The sequence below is a fragment of the Lithobates pipiens genome, unplaced genomic scaffold (assembly GCF_037356315.1).
Source record: "Lithobates pipiens isolate NorthernLeopardFrog02 unplaced genomic scaffold, aLitPip1_a1.2 Scaffold_1, whole genome shotgun sequence".
In the NCBI taxonomy this organism is placed as follows: domain Eukaryota; kingdom Metazoa; phylum Chordata; class Amphibia; order Anura; family Ranidae; genus Lithobates; species Lithobates pipiens.
This window is the reverse complement of record NW_027507685.1, coordinates 208,297,405-208,320,865: the sequence shown is the minus strand read 5'-3', so window position 1 is coordinate 208,320,865 and position 23,461 is coordinate 208,297,405. Positions and strand designations below refer to the sequence as shown.

At 43.2% G+C, this 23,461-nt stretch overlaps 1 protein-coding gene across 1 annotated transcript in view; it reads left to right on the top strand.

The window, feature by feature from the left end:
• The window catches only part of LOC143987691 (olfactomedin-4-like), a 30,295-nt gene extending 8,553 nt beyond the window's left edge, over positions 1-21,742 (top strand). The window contains 2 exon segments of the mRNA XM_077486627.1: positions 20,594-21,148; positions 21,151-21,742. Coding sequence (XP_077342753.1) covers positions 20,594-21,148; positions 21,151-21,449 — 854 coding nt within the window. The 3' untranslated portion in view covers positions 21,450-21,742.
• Positions 21,743-23,461: the final 1,719 nt, after the last annotated feature.

Genomic DNA, 23,461 nt, shown 5'->3' with positions numbered 1-23,461 from the left:
AGAGAGCACTGACATCAGCACCGTGATATACAGCACTGACACCTGCACCGTAAGCAGCCCCAGGAGGAAGTCAGCATAGCACAGGGATGGTGGGAGCCCCTCATAATGAGCATAGCACAGGGATGGTGGGAGCACCTCAAAATATGCACAGCAGAGGTACAGCCCCAGGAGGAAGTCAGCACAGCACAGGGATGGTGGGAGCCCCTCATAATGAGCATAGCACAGGGATGGTGGGAGCACCTCAAAATATGCACAGCAGAGGTACAGCCCCAGGAGGAAGTCAGCACAGCACAGGGATGGTGGGAGCCCCTCATAATATTCACAGCAGAGGTACAGCCCCAGGAGGATGTCAGCACAGCACAGGGATGGTGGGAGCCCCTCATAATAAGCAGCCCCAGTAGAAATATGACACCGCTCAACCTCTTGAAAGAGGAGGGTATGGGCATATAGTACGGTGTGCTTTTTTTGGACAAGGAAGTGAGCCAAATTAAGAAAGAAGGTCTGTGTGCTTGTTTAAAAAAATTGTTTATAGACATATACATTGTCTACTGGTCACATGTGTTGAATTCCTCGAGATCCATGCCTCATTCATTTTTAGAAATGTGAGGTAGTTAACACTGTCGTGAGCTAGGCGAGTACGCTTATCGGTCACGATCCCCCCTGCTGCGCTGAACGTCCTTTCGGACAGGACACTGGATGAGGGGCAAGCCAACAGTTCCATTGCAAATTGGGCAAGCTCTGGCCAGAGGTCAAGCCTGCCCACCCAGTAGTCCAGGGGTTCATCACTCCTCAGAGCGTCCACATCGGCCGTTAACCGGATGTAGTCGGACACCTGACGGTCTAGGCGTTCCCTGATGCTGGATCCGGATGACACCTGTCGATGGGTTGGCTGAAAGAATGACCTCATATCCGAAGTCACCAACACATCTTCAAACCGGCCTCTTCTTGCAGGCGCTGTTGGATTGGTACCCGCAACTCCTTCTCTGGGAGTGGGAATTGCTCCTCTGCCAGCGCACGCAAAATCAGAATGCAGCATTTCTCGAAGCAAGGCCTGGAAGTGCTGCATTCTGACAGCCCTCTGCGACGGCGGTAAAATTTCCGCCATTTTGTGTTTGTACCGGGGGTCTAAGTATGTTGCCACCCAGTACTGGTTCTTGACCCTTATGCTTTTTATACGGGGGTCCCTATTAAGACACTGGAGCATGAAGGCCCCCATTTGCACTAAAGTGGAAGCGGTGTGGTGGCCTGGCTCCTGCTCATCATCCAGGATAATGTCGTCCTCTTCATTCTCCTCTCCCCATCCACGCACAACAGGGATCCCAGAAAGGTTTAAAGCATGCTCTTCTTGCTCCTCCTCATCCACCCCGGCACCATCCTCCTCTGACTCCTCTTCAGACTCCTGTTGTTGACTTGTCTCAGATAGAGTAGCCCCCCCTGGGAATTCATCCAGCATTGCGACTTCCTCATCTTCCCGCTCCTGCTCCTCCACAGCTTGATCAATGACACGACGCAATGCACGCTCCATAAAGAAAGCATAAGGTACCATGTCACTGATGGCGCCATGGCTGCGACTGACCAGTTTGGTGATCTCCTCAAATGGGCGCAGAAGTCTGCATGCGTCGCTCATGAGCAGCCACTGGCGCGGTGAAAAAACCCCCAGCTCCCCAGAACCGGTTCTGCCGCAGAGTTCATACAGGTAGACGTTAACTGCACGTTTCTGCTGAAGCAGCCTATCAAGCATATAGAAGGTTGAGTTCCATCGCGTCGGGCAATCGCAAATAAGACGTCTGACCGGCAGATTGTGTCGCTGCTGAATGTCAGCAAGGCGAGCCATGGCCGTGTAAGATCTTCTGAAATGGGCCGAGATTTTCCTTGCCTGCCGCAAGATGTCCTGGACCCCAGGGTATTTGACAACGAATCGCTGCACGACCAAGTGTAAGACGTGTGCCGTGCATGGCACGTGCGTGATTTTGCCCTGTTTCAATGTCTAAGCAGATTGGCACCGTTGTCACACACCACTTTTCCAACTGTCAAATTGAGCGGTGTTAGCCACTGATCTGCCTGTGAACGCAAAGCTGAAAGGAGTGCCGGGCCAGTGTGGCTCTTGGCTTCCAGGCACAACAGACGCAGCACGGCATGGCAACGTCTCACCTGGCATGTCGAATAGGTTCTGGGGAGCTTGGGCGGCGCAGCGGAAGACACGCTAACAGCGGAAAAGGAGGAGTCAGCTAAGGAGGAGAGGGAGGAGGATGGAGTAGGAGGAGGAGGAGAAGAAGAGTCAGGCCTGCCTGCAATCCGTGGCGGTAAAACCAAATCTACACTGGTGCCACGGGTTACATGCTTGACGGCCGTCAGAAGGTTCACCCAGTGGGCAGTAAAAGTGATATACCTTCCCTGCCCGTGTTTGCTAGACCACGTGTCTGTGGTCAGATGTATCTTGGCACCAACACTGTGTGCCAGAGATACATTCACTTGCCGCTGAACATGGCCATATAGCTCTGGGATGCCCTTCTCTGAGAAATACTTCCTTCTTGGGACTTTCCATTGTGGTGTTCCAATGGCCACAAATTTGCGAAAGGCCTCCGAGTCCACCAGTTTATATGGCAGTAGTTGGCGGGCTATGAGTTCTGACAAGCCAGCCATCAACCGTTGGGCAAGAGGGTTATCCGGCGTCATCATTTTTTTACGCTCGAACATTAGGCCCACGGAAGCCTGCCTTTTTGCAGAAAAACGTGAGCTTGGCGTGATGGAAGGTGGAGTGGAGGACAATTGTGAGGCGAGAGGAGAAGGAGAAGTAGAAGACGAGACTGGACAGTGAGAGCCTGCAGTGTGGCTTTGTGTGTTCCGTTGCTCCCACTCGGCTCGGTGATGGCTGCCCATGTGCCTTCTTAAGGCGGTCGTCCCTAGGTGAGTGTTGGGCTTACCGCGACTAATGCATTGACTGCAGAGATTGCAGATGGCAACGCTATTGTCAGCAGCGGACGCGTTAAAAAAAGCCCACACTGCGGAGCCATGTGCCGGTGTCCTGGGAGCGCTAGATGTGACCGTACATGGTCGATGACTCGCTCCTGATACATTTGCAGTCTGCTTTGTCCCTCCTGTGCAATGTAAGTTATTGCTGCTTCTCCTCCCTATCTGCTGGTCCATATCTCCCTCTGAACTCCCCTCCTCTTCCTCTCTTGTGGGCACCCACGTGACATCACTAGACACGTCATCATCAACGTCACCTACCCCACCGCTATAAGTAGAGATCTCGGAGTAGGCAGCAACACCGGGGACCAACCTCCTCCTTGGGCTGATCTGGGTACTGTCGTCAGACTGCTGAGTAGCGGTTGTTGCTACCTCCTCTTCCTGATCCAATACCAAGAGTGGCTGCGCATCAGAAATGTCCTCTTGATATGGATCGGAAAATAATTCCTGTGACTCAAGCGGAAGGTATGTGGTGGTGGTGGTGGTGGTGTTGTTGGTGTTAGTGTCTTTGGGGGTGCACATAGCAGAGAGTGAAGAAGAAGGTGCAGATCGAGAGGATGAGGAGGGTGCAGAAGAGTAAGGCTGAGCGAGCCACTCAACCAAGTCTGGTGCGTCCTTTAAAGTAATTGAACGCACCTTCTGCAACTTCCCACTTTGGCTCAAGCCTGTTGCTCCTGCCCTACCCCTACCACCCCTGCGGAAGGGCCTGCCTCTTCCTCTGCCTGTCATTTTTTAAATGACCCTGTGACAAAGCTCTCAGTCCCTATACCAATGAAGGACTGCTGCAGTATAGGGCAGCGGTCAGCAGTAGTGCACCTCAACCCCATGTATTGTGGACCGATACCAGTCCTTATAGAATAGCAGACTGTACCTCACTCAACCCTATGTACTGTAGCACCCTAGACCAAGTTACCAGTCCTTATAAGGACTTTTGTGGACCAAGTAGGTTGTGTGTGAGTGATTAGCAGACTGTACGTCAGTCCCTATACCAATGAAGGACTGCTGCAGTATAGGGCAGCGGTCAGCAGTAGTGCACCTCAACCCCATGTATTGTGGACCGATACCAGTCCTTATAGAATAGCAGACTGTACCTCACTCAACCCTATGTACTGTAGCACCCTAGACCAAGTTACCAGTCCTTATAAGGACTTTTGTGGACCAAGTAGGTTGTGTGTGAGTGATTAGCAGACTGTACGTCAGTCCCTATACCAATGAAGGACTGCTGCAGTATAGGGCAGCGGTCAGCAGTAGTGCACCTCAACCCTATGTATTGTGGACCGATACCAGTCCTTATAGAATAGCAGACTGTCCCTCACTCAACCCTATGTACTGTAGCACCCTAGACCAAGTTACCAGTCCTTATAAGGACTTTTGTGGACCAAGTAGGTTGTGTGTGAGTGATTAGCAGACTGTACGTCAGTCCCTATACCAATGAAGGACTGCTGCAGTATAGGGCAGCGGTCAGCAGTAGTGCACCTCAACCCTATGTATTGTGGACCGATACCAGTCCTTATAGAATAGCAGACTGTACCTCACTCAACCCTATGTACTGTAGCACCCTAGACAGACCAAGTTACCAGTCCTGATAAAGAGCTTTGTGGAACAAGTGAGTTGTGAATGATTAGCAGACTGCAGCAGAAGGGCAGCAGTCAAGTATAATACTCTTTCTATATTTGGAAGAAAGAATATTATACGTGTACAAGCCTATTACCATACCAGTCCTGAAAAGAACCTTTGTGGAACTAATAGTAACAGCTACTGTTTAAACTGACCCTCACTGCCTGACACACTGCTTCCTGCCTGTCCCTATATAAACTGGCAAAACAGAGGCTGCTGGAACAATAACTGGTTACTGGAATAGCACTTTTGTGGACCTGATAGTAACAGCTAATGACTAAACTGGCTTTCCCTGCAGCATACACCGGCCTGTCCCTTTCTCTAAACTGACAAAAGACACTCAGGCTGCTGCAACAATCAGTAGCACAGCAAACCTATATACACCTAACACCTATACCAGTCCTGAAAAGAACTTTTGTGTACCAAATAGCTAGCGATTTATCTCTCCCTGCTCCACACAGCAACCTTTCCCTATAGTGACAGAAGAAAGAATGTAAAATGGCCACCGGATCGGGTGTATTTATAGGTTAGGGGGAATGTCCAAGTGTCCATGTGCTGTAATGTCTCAATTGGCTGTCCTGTACCCCATGATGGATGTGTCATCAGGTCAAAGTTCTTTTACACAGTAAAAACACGGAAGTCCTCCGGGCGAACGGCGCCAATAGTCCGCCGAACGGGCGGACCGCGAACAGCCGAAATTCGCTGCAAAACGACCGCCGGGCGAACCGTTCGGCCATCACTAGTCTTGAGTGCATTCTAAAAGTGACTCAGCATGAGCCTAATTCAAGTAGAAGTTCTAGACAAAAAAAAAGGACAAGGATTCGCCACTATGGGACTTTTAAGGCCTAATGCCGCGTACACACGATTGAATATTTGGCCAGTAAAAAGACCGATGAGAGCTTTTGGTCGAAAATGAGATCGTGTGTAAGCTCCATCAGACTTTTGCTGGCCCAATTTCAGCCAGCGAAAGATTGAGAGCATCTTTCTCAATTTTTTGGTCAGAAAAAGTACCTATCCGAAAATGCGTTTATGTGTATGCTATTCCGACGTGCCAAAACTCACGCATGCTCAGATTCAACTACGAGACTGAAGCTATTCACTACTGTCTATTGAGCTTCCTTTTTCTAGTCCCGTCGTATGTGTTGTACGTCACCGCGTTCTTGATGGTTGGAATTTGGTGTGACCATGTGTATGCAAGACAGCTTGAGCAAAATCCCATCGGAATTCCGTCTGGAAAACAATCAGAGCTTTTTCCGACCAAAATTCCAATCGTGTGTACGCGACATTAGTATACCAAAATTCAGGATTCTTATGTTAAAAATAGTAGTATAAATTTTATTGAAAACAATGTTAGGAAGAATACGGCTAATATTCATACAGCATGAACAGTAAAAACAAGGTATACAAGAACAGTACTGCACACTGTTAATACATAAAAACCCATGCATACAGGGTCTGGTTCTGAAAAGAAAGCTTTCTTTCTGGAACCAGACCCTGTATGCATGGCATATTACCATCTCTCTCTCCCTGGCTAGCACTGCTAAGTGCTGACTATCTTTACAGATAACATCTCTGGGACTCCCGACCCAATGCCAGCCTGCGATTCTGGGTTGTCATTGTCAGGTTTTTCCCAGGCACTGATATAGGGTCATTTTCAGTGGTGGCCGCTCATCCAGGACCTAATCTCAATGCAGGATGCACATGAATTTCAATGGTATTTTTTTTTTAAGCATATGATTAGAGCCCGAGTCTCCAATTGGCTTCAAAAATGGTGGGCTTGGGGTACAGAGCACTGCACGCCGAGCCCACCCAGTTGTGTGACATTAGCGAATTAATATTCGCTAATGTCTTCCTGTTTATCCTGCCGGCCAATCAGGAAGCGAGTCCTGAGAGTCTGAAAGTCTAGTAGTGGTGAATCTTTGTCCTTTTTTCTGTAATTATATTGGGACGTTGGCCCAAACTTTTTCACTGACCTGACCAAGGTTCATCACTTGTTCAAGTTCTAGACAGGTACATGAATTTTTCTCATTCGTTTCCACTTTTACAACACATGAGAGACGCTTTTGCAAAATCTGTCTGTGACAGTCTTCATGAATTGGAGGAAATTAGTTTTGATTTTCTAATCTGAATACTTGTACTGGATCAAATACTGAATACAAAAATGAGTTAGGTGGGCAAACAAAACAGCCAGGCAACTAGCATTTGTAGGAATGGTTGGCCTCATATTTCTTTTATCACAAGTACCTCTCTCTAACAGTCCTGTTATTCCTGCCTAATTTTTGTAAACACAAGATGACTTTTGGGTCAAATCAGGTCAGGGGACAATACAAAACTGGAGTATAATGTCTATGGAAGCTCTCATGGAGAACACAGTTGTGTAGGTTAGAGAACTTGCTCTGAAGGTGGTTCTTCCTTAAGAATTAATAAAGGCTGAAGGTTTTTTTACCTTCATGCATTCTATGCATGAAGGTAAAAACCTTCTGTGTGCTGCTCCCCCCTATACATACCTGAACCCGATATTGATCCAGCACTGTGCATGGGAGCAGTGGCTCTCCTGGGTCTCTCCCCCCTTTTTAGCTCCCACTGCTGTCAATCATAAGAGCTTTTTTTAAATCTGAGTCTTTAATATCACTTTCAGATACACTATATTACCAAAAGTATTGGAACGCCTGTCTTTACACACACATGAACTTTAATGGCATCCCAGTCTTAGTCTGTAGGGTTCAATATTGATTTGGACCACCCTTTACAGCTATAACAGAATCAACTCTTCTGTCCACAAGGTTTAGGAGTGTGTCTATGGGAATGTTTCACCATTCTTCCAGAAGCACATTTGTGAGGTCAGGCACTGATTTGAACAAGAAGGCCTGGCTCACAGTCTCCGCTCTAATTCTTCCTAAAGGTGTTGTATATTGGATTGAGTCCAGGACTCTGTGCAGGCCAGTCAAATTCCTCCACTCCAAACTCACTCATCCCTGTCTTTATGGACCTTGCTTTGTGCACTGGTTCAAATAATTTGGTGGAGGGGGGATTATGGTGTGGGGTTGTTTTTAAGAGGTTGGGCTTGGCCCCTTAGTTCCAGTAAAGAGAATGCTTAAGGTGTAAGCATACCAAGACATTATCAACAATTTTATGCTTCCCTTCCTGTTCCATCATGACTATGCACCAGTGCACAAACAAGGTCCATATAGACACGGATGAGTGAGTTTGGGGTGGAGGAACTTGACTGGCCTGCATAGAGTCCTGACCTCAACCCGATAGAACACCTTTGAAATGAATTTGAGCGGAGACAGCAAGCCAGACCTTCTCATCAACATCAGTGCCTCCCCTCACAAATGCGCTTCTGGAAGAATGGTCAAACATTCCCATAGACATACTCCTAAACCTTGTGGACAGCCTTTACAGAAGAGTTGAAGCTGTTATAAAAGTGGGCCAACTCAATATTGAATCCTACAGACTAAGACTGGGATGCCATTAAAGTTTATGTGCGTGTAAAGGCAGGTGTCCCAATACTTTTTTAATATAGTGTATATGCAATATCAGAATCTGCTTGTGCTATTCTCACTTTTTGTGTCCTGTTTGCAGTGCTGTAAGGTTTTTGCATACATTGCACTTTATGTCTTCAGAAAGAATAATCCACCACCCTCTTTGAGCTGTGGTTGCTCCTGGCTTTGTACCGCAGGCTGTGTAGTCTTATGCCGCGTACACACGACCGGACATTCCGTCAGAATAAACTCTGATGGTCTTTCAGAGCATGGAGTTCCGACCAAATGGACTTCGAATGTGATGACGTACAATGGGACTAGAAAAGGAAGTTCAACAGCCAGTAACCAATAGCTGCCCTTGCGTCTTATTTGGTCCGTCGGACTAGCATACAGCTGAACAATTTTCCCGATGGGAATTGATTTAGTCAGAAAGATTTAAGACGTGTTCTATTTCTAGGTCCTTCAGACTTTTTGAAAAAAAAAAAGTCAGCTGAAGCCCACACACGATCGGAATATCCGATGAAATGGTTTCGTCTGACCTTTTCTGCCAGAAAGTCCGGTCGTGTGTAAGTGGCATTATACTAACTGTTCCACTCTTCCGCTGTGAATAGTCTTTCACTTTCATCCATGCCCACGTTGTTTCTTCTTTGAACATCCTCCTCTATAGTAATCCTCCAATTTTATCCATGACCATTCTCTTTCTCTCACTGATCATTCTCCTTTAGTTTTTTATTACTCTTCTACACTTCCATCTATTCACTTCTTTTATGATTATTCTCCTCCATTCCCACCCTATAAAAAGAAAAAACAAGTGCACAATCCAATCTGGTTAACCCCATGAACATATATTATAATATAACTGAGTCCATAAAAGTCTCTAGCAATAGTCCATAACACTTGTGGCAGCAGTCCCCAGAGCAGAAGAAACCTCTGTAATTAAAACAGGGGAGAGTGAGAAGCACCTACTAAGTGTAGCATAAGGTCTGTTAATTAAAAATACAAATTTGGCAACTCACAGTGTTAAATGGGCAACAGGCTCATCAATAAAGAAGACCGCTCGCTGTTTTGTGTGTGATGTCTCCACCCCTTTGTTCTCTGGCCAGCTCTGTGTATCTGCATCCCAAACTCCTGGTGTTCTGTCAAAAACTCCAACTCGACGAAATCTCCAACCACGACTCTCCAGCAGATTTCGATGAGTTGGCTGTTTTCACAAGACACCAGCAGCATGTACCGTATTTATGGCACACAAAATAATAATGAGTGGACATTGTTAGTCTGCCCTCTAGTAACCAACAGCATGGCCACCTCCATGGCAAGGACAACTTTTTTCCTCATTAGCCGGTGTTCTGTCAAAAGAGCCAACTCGTCATGCACCATACTGTATATGCTGCCGTTGTTCTGTCAAAATAGCCAACTTGTAGAAAACTCAAATTATTGCTGCTGTAGAGTCGCCGGCTTGTTGGGGATAGTGGCACGCTGAAGTTTTCAGGCATTTCAGGAACCACCTTGGAATACACGCTAGTAGACATGACAGCGGGGTGTGATTGGGTACACATTTCAGAGCATCCGCACTCCTTTCTCAAGCCAGTATGTGTGTCAGAGGAACTGCAACACCATGCACAGAGCTAGCCATTGCATGGAGGGTAGGGTTGCCACCTGTCCAGGATTCACCCGGACAGTTCGGGTTTGGAATCATGTGTCCAGGTTTCAGACTACCTGAAACCCGGACACATTATTTAGACTGGACTATGGCTTCCAAGCAGGGTTGCTGGCTGCAGCTGTCTAAACTTAGAGTGTCTGTTACACTCTTTCACACTGCCCAAAGCCAGCACTAAGAAATCCCCCCTCCCCCCAACACACTGACAGGAGAGGAGAGAGGGCTCGATCTGCACCTCTTCCCCCCCACCCCTACCCCTCTGTGTCTGCCCACACTCCAATCCCCGGCACCGTGCCACAGAAAAGAAAAGTTGGGGCTGGAAATTTGAAGTCCAGCTGCCTCAGATACATCTGGCTGAGAGGTGCTGACTGCCAAGGGGTGAGTGAGTTCACCATCCATCCCTGTCTATGACTGAAGTCTCTCTCCTGCCTCTGAGTGAGGTAAGGTAAATCGGGGTTCTCAGAGCACCCCTTACATCAGAGTTCCCCTTTACAACAGAAGCCATAGTGTTCCCCCTTACATAAGTCTTCTCCATACATCAGAGTTCTCAGTGTTCCCCCTTAAATCAGGATTCCCAGAGCATTCCTTATGTCAGAGTCCCCAGAGTTCCTCCTTAAACCAGAGTCTGCAGATTCCCCCCTTACAGTGAAAGGGAACTCTGCAAATTCAGATGTAAAAGGGGAACTCTGTGAACGCTGATGTAAAGGGGGACTCTTGTTATTAACTTCGTATGATTAAAAATGTTATTTAATAGCAAAATATATGTATAGTTTATAGTTTAAAAAACATTGCGTGCGCCGCTAAAGCGTTCGGGTTTGACTTGAAGAAAAGGTGGCAACCTTAATGGAGGGATGGACTTCTTTATTGATGAGCCTGTTGACCTTTTAATAATGTGAGTTGACAGTTTTGTGTTTTTAAAAAAACAGTTGTTATCTACACTTTGTAGGTGCTTCCCTCTCTCCCCTGTCCATTCCCACCTCAGATGGACCAATTAAAATGCACATAAGAAACAATTATTGCCTTAAAGGTGAACTCTGGGGGAAAAAACAAATATTTCCCTACCCTCACCTCTCTATGCAGCTGAGAACAGAGAGAAATAGTTAATTTATAAAAAAAAAAAAAAAAAGGGGCAAGCAAAGGTATTCATAATAGTTTTTTTATATCTATACACAAATATTTTGCTTTTCTTACTGAATGTGTCCTTTTAAAAGATCATGGTTTAGGTATACTTCAAGCAGCCTTAAAATAGACTTTTCCTTACCTCATACCTCACTTCCCCCATGTATGGCAAAGCAACAAGTTTACATAAATGCCTCTCTCCATCACTATATACTTACCTTCCAGTTGTTACCTGCATGGAGTTTGCATGTTCTGCCTGTCTGTCCTCCCATACTCCAAAAACATGCTGGTAGGATAATTGTCCCTAGTATGTGTATGTATGAATGTGGAGTTAGGGACCTTGGATTGTAAGCTCCTTAAGGGCAGGGACATGTGAATGTACAATATATACACTAGCTTTGTGTAAATTGATGGCTCTATATAAGCACTTGTAATAATTATTGTGAGAAAGGACAGAGTGGGCATCCTGAATATTTATGGGACTATAGCCAATCCCTGGGGAGTTGTACCCAGTAGGTGGGGAGAGAGAGCCCATAAATAATCTGAGGCCTGAGCAGCAGGGTGCAGAGTTCCTGGATTCAGTCCTGCAGGAGAAGACCCCTGTACAGGGGGCTCTGAAGTCTGAAGGAGCCATCAGGAATACACAGAGGTTCCAGCTAGGCTTAGCTGGGGGGTTATTTGCAAGCTTAAGTCAGGTCTGGAGAATTTCACAGGAGAAAGCTGCGAGGAAGTTTGAAAGAGTCCAGCTGTCCTATGGTGGTGTGAGCAGGGCAGTCTTTAATATTGATTGGACCCTGGGCAAATTTATTCTTTGGGCCTGCCATGCAATTTCGTTCTCCACCCACAATATACCATAGCACATAGACTTATCTAAAAGACACCTTAATAATGTAAACAAAGATCTGGTCCATACTTACTAGTTGCTAGAAGTTACTGCCCATTATTACTGCTCACTCATTGGTTGCTAGACATTACTATATACAGTATCATTACTGCTCACTCATTGGTTTCTAGAGGTGACTGCCTATCATTACTGCTCACCCATTGGTTGCTAGAGGTTACTGCTTATCATTACCGTCTCCTCTCTCCCTGTCCTGCAGATCACCACACCTATCTCCTCTTTCCCTGCCGTGCAGATTATCACATCGATCTCCTCTCTCCCTGCCCTGTAGATCATCTCACCTGTCTCCTTTCTCACTGCCCTGCTGCAGATCATCATATGTCTCCTCTCTCCCTGCCCTGCAGATCATCACATCTGTCTCCTTTCTCCCTGCCCTGCAGAACATCACACATCTCCTTTCTCCCTGCTCTGCAGACCTTCACAAATTTCTCCTCGCTCCCTGCAGATAATCACACATGTCTCCTCTCTCCCTGCTCTGCAGAACATCACACGTCTCCTCTCTCCCTGCTCTGCAGAACATCACACATGTCTCCTCTCTCCCTGCTCTGCAGAACATCACACATGTCTCCTATCTCCCTGCCCTGCTGCAGATCATCATATATGTCTCCTCACTCCCTGCAGAACATTACATCTGTCTCCACTCTCCGTACCCTTCTGCAGATCATCACATGTCTCCTCTCTTCCTGCCCTGCTGCAGATCATCACACATGTCTCCTCTCTCCCTGCCCTGCAGAATATCACGCACGTCTTCTCTTTCCCTACCCTGCAGAACATCACGCATATCTCCTCTCTCCCTGCTGAACATCACATGATAGGAGAGATGTACTGCAGGGCTGGAAAAGGGGAGTCAAAGCAATGTCAGTAAACTAAGGAACATGCAATAGTTCTGACCTTGCTACTGGGCTCCTCATACCTTTGAGTTCTCCAGACCCACCCCACATGGCTGTACGCTCAGTTGGAGCTCTATTGCTCAGCAGCCCAACCAGCCTCTCCACCCGCAGGACAAAGTAAGGTCAGCAGCAAACCAGACGGGAGAGAGAAGTCTGAGTCCCGGGACAGGAATAGAGTAACAGGCAGAGAAGAGGAGTCAGGCTGCCCCCCACATTTGCAGCCTGGCAACACTGAGGCAGAAGACACCGCTCTCTGTAGCAGGGTTCCAGAAGCAGTGTCGGATTTTCCTCCACCCATCCTAGCACCAGCCAGCCCTGCTCCAGACATTCCCGGACAGCACAGGCTCAAGGAGCAGCTGTTTTGGGCCCCAAAATAATGACAGGGCCCGGGCCAGCTGCCCCTTTTGCCCTGCATTAAAGATGGGCCTGGGTGTGAGTCTACATCTCCCTCACTAGGAAGAGCCCGGTGGATATCGACAGTAGGCAAGTGATGATCCTGTGGTTATGTCAGTAAATGACCCCAATGTGGAAGAATAGTGACTGTGTGTAGCTTTTAAACTCTGGAAGGAGTACTAGTCACCATCAGCTTAGAGATGCTGAGAGACATTCATTCCGTGTGTACAATGCAGCCAGAAAGTTAAGGCGTTCTCAAGGTATACAGAACAAAATATTACAGTGCACACATGCAAAAAGGACATTTACCTCCTGCAAGGCTATTTAAAACACCTGAACATTTTCAAAAAACATTATCAAAAAATATGGGGATTTGGTCAGATCATATTACTATGGTGCTTAAGCCCACTTACTGCTACAAGGTACCCCATGATTAGTGGGTCCTACGCTATCCATAGAATGGCAGATCCTGCTTCTCTGAACCATGGAAGCCATACACTCCTCTATATGAGAAAACTAAAGGTCTCCACCTATGACACAGGTGGACACTAATGAGAGGCACTGATGAGGGAGTGCGGTGCTCCTGCCCAAAAGGATTTGGTTAGAATCTATACAATAGACAAACAAGATATTTGAGGGGTACACCCTAAAAGATGCATTAAAGATGGTGCTAGACATGTGCATTTAGTTTCGTTCCGAACCGAAATTCGACAAATTTTCATTATTTGGACATTCGATGCATCCGAATTACCGAATTACAATGCTAACGAATTCAAACTAAATTCGAATCAAATTCGAAAAATGATATTTTGCGACCCAACTTTGGGGCCATGTATCTCGGGGCCACTTTGGGGTTCCTAGCTATAAGTGGCCCCGAGATACGTGGCCCCAAATTCGGGTCGCAAAATGTCATTCTCTTCTGCAGAAAAGTAATATAAATGAAATAAGATGTGTGTGTTTTTTTGCACTGGTACACTGCAAGTATGAGAAGTTGATGTGACAGATGTATATAAGTAACTAATCATCTGCCAAAATTTCTAATTCAAATAGAAAAGATTAGAAAAAAATATAATTTAATAGAATAAAATAGAAAGAATATACAACCATCTTCTGAAATTCAAATTTCAAATAGAATAAATTTGAATTTCGAATTGTATGAATTCAAAATTTTTAATTAATTAATTTTAAATTTGGATAGAAAATATTATAATAAAATAGAAAATAGACTAGAAAAATTATAGAACAGAACAGAATATATTATATTTTATACTGTTCTGTTCTATTGTTTTTCTAGTCTATTGTTTTATATTCTATTAAAATCTTTTCTATTAAAATCAAAATCATTATATACTAAATTCGAATTTTGGAAGACGGTGGTTTTATAATATATATATATATTTCTTTCCGACATTCGAATTTCGTATAGAATGAATTTGAATTTGAATAGAAAAGATTAGAATGGAAATAGAGAATAGACTAGAAAAACAATAGAACAGAATAGAATATAGATACTATATTTAATTTTTAATTTCTTTTGCAGATTACTATTTGTTTCCATAAGATCTCCTGCAGACTAGCATCTATTAAAAAATGTTGCAGATCTCCTGCAGACTATTAGTATCTATTTTGTTTTCTAACCAGATCTCCTTCAGACCATTAGCATCTATTTTTTTAGCAGATCTCCTGTAGACTATTAACAGCTATTTCACTTCTTTTTTTTGCAGATCTCCTGCAGACTGTTAGAATCAATTTAATTTTTTTTGGAGATTGCTATTTATTTCTATCAGATTCCCTGCAGTATAATAACATATATTTCATTGTTTGCAGATCTCCTGCAGACTATTAGCATCTATATCTAAAGGAAATGGCTGTTCTAATGCACAAAAATAAAAATAAAAATGAAATAGATGCTAATAGTCTGCAGGAGATCTGCAAAAAAATGAAATAGATGTTAATATACTGCAGGAGATCTGATTGAAATAAATAGTAATCTGCAAAAAAAAAAAAAAAAAAATTAATTGATTCTAACAGTCTGCAGGAGATCTGCAAAAAAAAGAAGTGAAATGGCTGTTAATAGTCTACATGAGATCTACTAAAAAAAAGAAATAGATGCTAATAGTCTGCAGGAGATCTGCAAAAAAATGAAATAGATGCTAATAGTCTGCAGGAGATCTGGTGAAAAAACAAAATAGATACTAATAGTCTGCAGGAGATCTGCAAAAAATGAAATAGATGCTATTAGTCTGCAGGAGATCTTATTAAAACAAATGGTAATCTGCAAAAAATGAAAAATTAAATAGGTAGTATCTATATTCTATTCTGTTCTATTGTTCTAGTGTATTCTCTATTTCTATTCTAATCTTTTCTATTCAAATTCAAATTCATTCTATACGAAATTCAAATGTCAGAAATATATATATATATATATATATATATATATATATATATAAAACCATCTTCCGAAATTCGAACTTAGTATATAATGATTTCGATTTTAATAGAAAAGATTTTAATAGAATATAAAAGAATAGACTAGAAAAACAATAGAACAGAACATAATAAAATATAATATATTGTATTCTGTTCTGTTCTATCGTTTTTCTAGTCTATTTTCTATTTTATTATAATCTTTTCTATCCAAATTTAAAATTAATTCATTTAAAAATTTTAATTCATACTATTCGAAATTCAAATTTATTCTATTCAAATTTGAATTTCAGAAGATGGTTGTATATTCTTTCTATTTTATGCTATTAAATAATTTTTTTCTATTCTGTCCTAATCTTTTCGATTTGAATTAGAAATTTTGGAAGATGGTTAGTTACTTATACTTACTTATATACAGTGCCTTGCGAAAGTATTCGGCCCCCTTGAACTTTTCAACCTTTTGCCACATTTCAGGCTTCAAACATAAAGATATAAAATTTTATTTTTTTGTGAAGAATCACCAACAAGTGGGACACAATTGTGAAGTGGAACGAAATCTATTGGATAATTTAAACTTTTTTAGCAAATAAAAAACTGAAAAGTGGTGCGTGCAAAATTATTCGGCCCCTTTACTTTCAGTGCAGCAAACTCACTCCAGAAGTTCAGCGAGGATCTCTGAATGATCCAATGTTGTCCTAAAAGACTGATGGTGATGAATAGAATCCACCTGTGTGCAATCAAGTCTCTGTATAAATGCACCTGCTCTGTGATAGTCTCTGGGTTCTGTTGAAAGCGCAGAGAGCATCATGAAGACCAAGGAACACACCAGGCAGGTCCGTAATACTGTTGTGGAGAAGTTTAAAGCCGGATTTGGATACAAAAAGATTTCACAAGCTTTAAACATCCCAAGGAGCATCAGACCACTGCAAATCTACCAAGACCTGGCCGTCCCTCTAAACTTTCAGCTCAGACAAGGAGAAGACTGATCAGAGATGCAGCCAAGAGGCCCATGATCACTCTGGATGAACTGCAGAGAACTACAGCTGAGGTGGGAGAGTCTGTCCATAGGACAACAATCAGTCGTACATTGCACAAATCTGGCCTTTATGGAAGAGTGGCAAGAAGAAAGCCATTTCTCAAAGATATCCATAAAAAGTCTTGTCTAAAGTTTGCCACAAGCCACCTGGGAGACACACCAAACATGTGGAAGAAGGTGCTCTGGTCAGATGAAACCAAAATCGAACTTTTTGCCCACAATGCAAAACTATATGTTTGGCGTAAAAGCAACACAGCTCATCACCCTCAACACACCATCCCCACTGTCAAACATGGTGGTGGCAGCATCATGGTTTGGGCCTGCTTTTCTTCAGCAGGGACAGGGAAGATGGTTAAAATTGAGGGGAAGATGGATGCAGCCAAATACAGGACCATTCTGGATGAAAACCTGTTGGAGTCTGCAAAAGACCTGAAACTGGGACGGAGATTTATCTTCCAACCAGACAATGATCCCAAACATACAGCAAAATCTACAAAGGAATGGTTCAGAAATAAACGTATCCAGGTGTTAGAATGGCCAAGTCAAAGTCCAGACCTGAATCCAATTGAGAATCTGTGGAAAGAGCTGAAAACTGCTGTTCACAAACGCTCTCCATCCAACCTCACTGAGCTTGAGCTGTTTTGCAAGGAAGAATGGGCAAGAATTTCAGTCTCTCGATGTGCAAAACTGATAGACTGATATATCCCAAGCGACTTGCAGCTGTAATCGCAGCAAAAGGTGGCTCTATAAAGTATTAACGCAAGGGGGCCGAATAATTTTGCACGCCCCACTTTTCATTTTTTGATTAGTTAAAAAAGTTTCAAAAATCCAATAGATTTCGTTCCACTTCACAATTGTGTCCCACTTGTTGGTGATTCTTCACAAAAAATGTAAATTTTATATCTTTATGTTTGAAGCCTGAAATGTGGCAAAAGGTTGAAAAGTTCAAGGGGGCCGAATACTTTCGCAAGGCACTGTATATCTGCCACATCAACTTTTCATACTTGCAGTGTACCAGTGCGAAAAAAAACACACACATCTTATTTCATTTATATTTATGGTATCAATGAAGTTGTCAGCATGCCTGATTGAAGAAGTCACAGATGTCGATCGCAAGGCAAGTGCATATGCTGTATGTCATTGTCCACTTACCAAAAGTTGTGTATTGTATTTTTCCACTTGCCACGTCACCTGCCACAAGTTGTGTATTGTCCACTTGCCACGACACCTGCCACGAGTGCCACGTGGCCTGACACGAGTGCCACGTGACCTGACATGAGTGCCATGTGACCGGCCACGAGTGCCATGTGACCGAGTTGTGGATTGTCCACTTGCCACGTCACCTGCCGCCAAGCGACCCCAGATATGGGCAATATATAAATAATTTTTCTGCAGCAGAAACACCAAATTTGGTATTCAAACACAATAGAACTAGCACTACAACATATACAAACTTGGGGTTTCTAGCACCAAGTGACCCCGAGATACATGGCCCCAAAGTCGGGTCACAAAATGTCAAGCACTTTTGTGCAGCAGAGAATTACATTTTGCGACCCGAATTGGGGGCCACATATCTCGGGGTCACTTATAGCTAGAAACACCAAATTTGGTATGCAAACACAACAGAAATAGAACTACAACATATCCAAATTTGGGGTTTCTAGCAAAATTTATTCATTAACGAATTAAAACGAAACGAAACTAAACAAATTTTTTCCTTTTGCACGTCTAGATGGTGCAGCCATAAGATCATACAACAGAACAAAATATTGCAGCGCACACATGCACAAAAGACATAGGTATACAGTTGTACAGTTTATCTGGGTATCTCAAGCTCCCTCTCTAATCCAAGTTCAACATTCCCAATAAAAACTCAAAAAGAAACTCTTCGACTGTTCGTTAAAGCCAATGGAGGAATGGAGAAAATGCTGTATGCCTGGCTTTATGTGCTCTATGGGTAAAATAGGACCAAATTCACCAGTGGCTCTTCTAGGGGTGTGGTACATCAAAAATAAATACATAAATAAATTATATATATATATATATATATATATATATATATATATATATAGTGCCTTGCGAAAGTATTCGGCCCCCTTGAACTTTTCAACCTTTTGCCACATTTCAGGCTTCAAACATAAAGATATAAAATTTTAATTTTTTGTGAAGAATCACCAACAAGTGGGACACAATTGTGAAGTGGAACGAAATCTATTTGATTTTTGAAACTTTTTTAACTAATAAAAAAATGAAAAGTGGGGCGTGCAAAATTATTTGGCCCCCTTGCGTTAATACTTTGTAGAGCCACCTTTTGCTGCGATTACAGCTGCAAGTCGCTTGGGGTATGTCTCTATCAGTTTTGCACATCGAGAGACTGAAATTCTTGCCCATTCTTCCTTGCAAAACAGCTGGAGCTCAGTGAGGTTGGATGGAGAGTGTTTGTGAACAGCAGTTTTCAGCTCTTTGCACAGATTCTCGATTGGATTCAGGTCTGGACTTTGACTTGGCAATTCTAACACCTGGATACGTTTATTTCTGAACCATTCCTTTGTAGATTTTGCTGTATGTTTGGGATCATTGTCTTGTTGGAAGATAAATCTCTGTTCCAGTTTCAGGTCTTTTGCAGACTCCAACAGGTTTTCATCCAGAATGGTCCTGTATTTGGCTGCATCCATCTTCCCCTCAATTTTAACCATCTTCACTGTCCCTGCTGAAGAAAAGCAGGCCCAAACCATGATGCTGCCACCACCACGTTTGACAGTGGGGATGGTGTGTTGAGGGTGATGAGCTGTGTTGCTTAAAAGCCAAACATATCGTTTTGCGTTGTGGGCAAAAAGTTCGATTTTGGTTTCATCTGACCAGAGCACCTTCTTCCACATGTTTGGTGTGTCTCCCAGGTGGCTTGTGGCAAACTTTAGACAAGACTTTTTATGGATATCTTTGAGAAATGGCTTTCTTCTTGCCACTCTTCCATAAAGGCCAGATTTGTGCAGTGTACGACTGATTGTTGTCCTATGGACAGACTCTCCCACCTCAGCTGTAGTTCTCTGCAGTTCATCCAGAGTGATCATGGGCCTCTTGGCTGCATCTCTGATCAGTCTTCTCCTTGTCTGAGCTGAAAGTTTAGAGGGACGGCCAGGTCTTGGTAGATTTTCAGTGGTCTGATACTCCTTCCATTTCAAAATGATCGCTTGCACAGTGCTCCTTGGGATGTTTAAAGCTTGGGAAATCTTTTTGTATCCAAATCCGGCTTTAAACTTCTCCACAACAGTATTACGGACCTGCCTGGTGTGTTCCTTGGTCTTCATGATGCTCTCTGCGCTTTCAACAGAACTCTGAGACTATCACAGAGCAGGTGCATTTATACAGAGACTTGATTACACACAGGTGGATTCTATTTATCACCATCAGTCATTTAGGACAACATTGGATCATTCAGAGATCCTCGCTGAACTTCTGGAGTGAGTTTGCTGCACTGAAAGTAAAGGGGCCGAATAATTTTGCACGCACCACTTTTCAGTTTTTTATTTGCTAAAAAAGTTTAAATTATCCAATAGATTTCGTTCCACTTCACAATTGTGTCCCACTTGTTGGTGATTCTTCACAAAAAAATTTAAATTTTATATCTTTATGTTTGAAGCCTGAAATGTGGCAAAAGGTTGAAAAGTTCAAGGGGGCCGAATGCTTTCGCAAGGCACTGTATATATATTGGTAAGGTAGATCTTGCAAAGCCCACTTGAGTGTGAGGCTGAAATCTTGTATTAATTTGAAGTTTTCCTTCTTTCATAAAATAACATGTATAAAAACCATACAAAACTGACAGAGGACTTACAATAACACTCAATCATCCTTTGTTTACCCATATGCATTAACGTTCATGGCCAACCAAAATAATCCATAAATATAATATATCTGTATTTTATCAGACTGATTTACCTATAGATATTGTACTGTAAGCCTTGGAAGCCACACCTTGTCAAATATCTGACATAACACAACATTCTTAGCAAAGTCCTAGCTGACTCAGATTTTAAATTTTGCTGCATATATATATTGTTTACCTTTTGAAATATTTCTATCCATCTGTTCCTTTTGCAGGTACTTGTGAAGATGGACAAATCATCAACAGCATCAGTGAACCATTTTTAGTTCAACTAAACTTGCAGGGATACAATTATTTGTATGGAGCATGGGGGAGAGATTCACTACTAGGAGCTGATCAGAATGCCCAGTGGGTGGTTCCTCTAAAAACTGATGGAAGGATTATGGATTATCTGTATTGCTACCCTTCATATAATGATCTCATACTTAATACAGGTCGAGTACACAGGTTATTTTCATCATCTGAAATTGGTCAAGGTAGCGGAATAATCCTGTACAATTGGAATTTGTACTATAACTGCTATAACACCTTGAACATCTGTAAATATGATGCGTCACGCAATGCGATGGCCCGAGCGGCTCTCCCTGGTGCCGCATACAACAACAGGTTCTCCTACACACACACTGCTTGGCAGGACATGGACTTCTCAGGTGATGAAGAGGGTCTTTGGGTCATTTATTCAACTGAGCAGAATGCTGGAAATATTGTTATCAGTAAACTTAATGATACTAGTCTTGTAGTACTGCAGACCTGGTACACCACCCAGTACAACCCTGCGTCAGCAATGCTTTTATCGTGTGCGGGGTCTTGTATGCTACGCGAGCCCTCAGCAATAACAAAGAGGAGATATTCTACATGTATGATACCAAAACTAATGAGGAAGGGAGCTTGAGTGTAGTTTTCGATAAGATCAAGCCAAAAATACAAAGTCTGTCCTACAATCCTAATGATCACAGGCTCTACATGTATAATGATGCCTTGCTGGTCCATTATGCCCTCTCTTTCACTTCACTATCTAAATCAAAATCTAAAATGATACATTCCAATATAAACCCTATCCATATCAAATAGATAAACCAAATACAATGAATACAAGCTTCTCCATGTTATATATGTCAGATGTTGTAGGACATCCATTTTCATTCCAGACCAATCATGAGAAAAAAAGGTATCAATGTGTGAAAATTTCCAGATTCTGACAGTCCTCTAGAAAATCAAAATACATGAGAAAATATCACTGATTATTAAGCAAGGGAATATTTAATTTGAATATAACATTTGTTCTGAATGAAATTAAATGATAACTGAATTCTATGTAATTTCTAATTAAATAACAGAAAATAAATAAACACTTTAGCATGGCATATGGTGTGAATTAATTTTTGTTGTTTCTTCCTTAACCACTTAAGAACCAGGCCTATTATTTTACACTTGGTGTTTATAAGTTAAAATCAGTTTTTATTTGCTAGAGAATTGCTTAGAACCCCCAAGCATTTTTTTTTCCAGACACCCTAGAGAATAAAATAGCGGTAAATGCAATACTTTGTCACACCCGTATTTGCGCAGAGGTCTTACAAATGCAATCTTTTTGGAAAAAATACTTTTCAGTTTGCGCTTTTCATTTCGTGCTTTTCAGTTTCTGAACGGCCATTCGTCAACCAGACATGTTGCGGAATCGGAGGAGATAACGTGTTATTTATTATTGGCCTTGGAGTTATTGCTTTGACATTACTTTTTTGGTTGAATAATAATGATTTGATTTTGTATATTTTCTATATTTTTGGATGCATAGAATGCACTTTTCATTTGCCACGTCACAAATGGTAATTATTCATTACGAACGCTAGTTTACAAGACCGACCGCTTCTGGCTCGTCCTTGCTTCTGAGCATGCGTGTTTGTACTGTGCACTTTTGCCTGACAGACTTGTGTACAAACGCTCAGGAAATCTGACAACACCCATTTGTCCACGGAAAATTTTAAAACCTGCTAGCCAACATTTGTTGGCGGAAAGTCCGACAACAATTGTCCGATGGAGGAAACACACGGTGGGATTTACCACAAACAGCCTGTCATCGAACATTTCCGGTCTGAAAGTTTGATCGTGTGTATGCAGCTTTAGTTATTTTTTGTATTAGGATGAACATTTAACAAAACATAAAAAAGAACATTTATAGTATGAAAAAGACAGGGACGTAGATAATTTTTTTTTCTGGGGGGGTTCAGGTCTTTAAAACTCAAAGGCATCATTTACACTTTTATGTTAGGGGAGGATCGATAAAAACATGTGACAGCAGAGTGGGGCCATGAGGCTTTGCAATGCAGTGCAGCAAAAATCCCCATTTAACTGAATAGAACACAATGCATGCAGTTGTGGTGAGGTAGTGTACTCATTAGTACAGCAAGCTCCTCCTAAGCTCCCTAGTTTTTGTTTTTTTTGTTCAGCCTGCTGGGCTGAACTAAAAAATTTTTTACCGTGTGAACCAGGCTTTAGCCCTTGTACACACGGTCGGATATTCCAATGGAAAATATATATTGTATACCGTATATACTCGAGTATAGGCCGACCCGAATATAAGCCGAGGCCCCCAATTTACCCCCAAAAAAACTGGCAAACTTATTGACTCGTGTATAAGCCGAGGGTGAGACATGCCTGTCCATCCCTGTGTGTGTGTCCGTCCATCCCTGTGTGTCCGTCCATCCCTGTGTGTCCGTCCATCCCTGTGTGTCCGTCCATCCATCCCTGTGTGTGTGTGTGTCCATCCATCCATCCATCCCTGTGTGTGTGTGTCTCCATCCATCCATCCATCCCTGTGTGTGTCTCCATCCATCCACCCATCCCTGTGTGTGTCTCCATCCATCCACCCATCCCTGTGTGTGTGTGTATCCATGTGTGTGTGTGTGTGTGTGTGTGTGTGTGTGTGTGTGTGTGTGTGTGTGTGTCCAGCCTACCTTTGTCCCGAGCCTCCGTCCCGTGCCTTGCCTCCTTGCCTCCGTTCCGTCCCGTGCCGTCCCGTGCCGTGCCGTGCCTTGCCGTCGTGTCGTGCCTTGCCTTGCCTCCGTCCCGTCCCGTCCCGTCCCGTC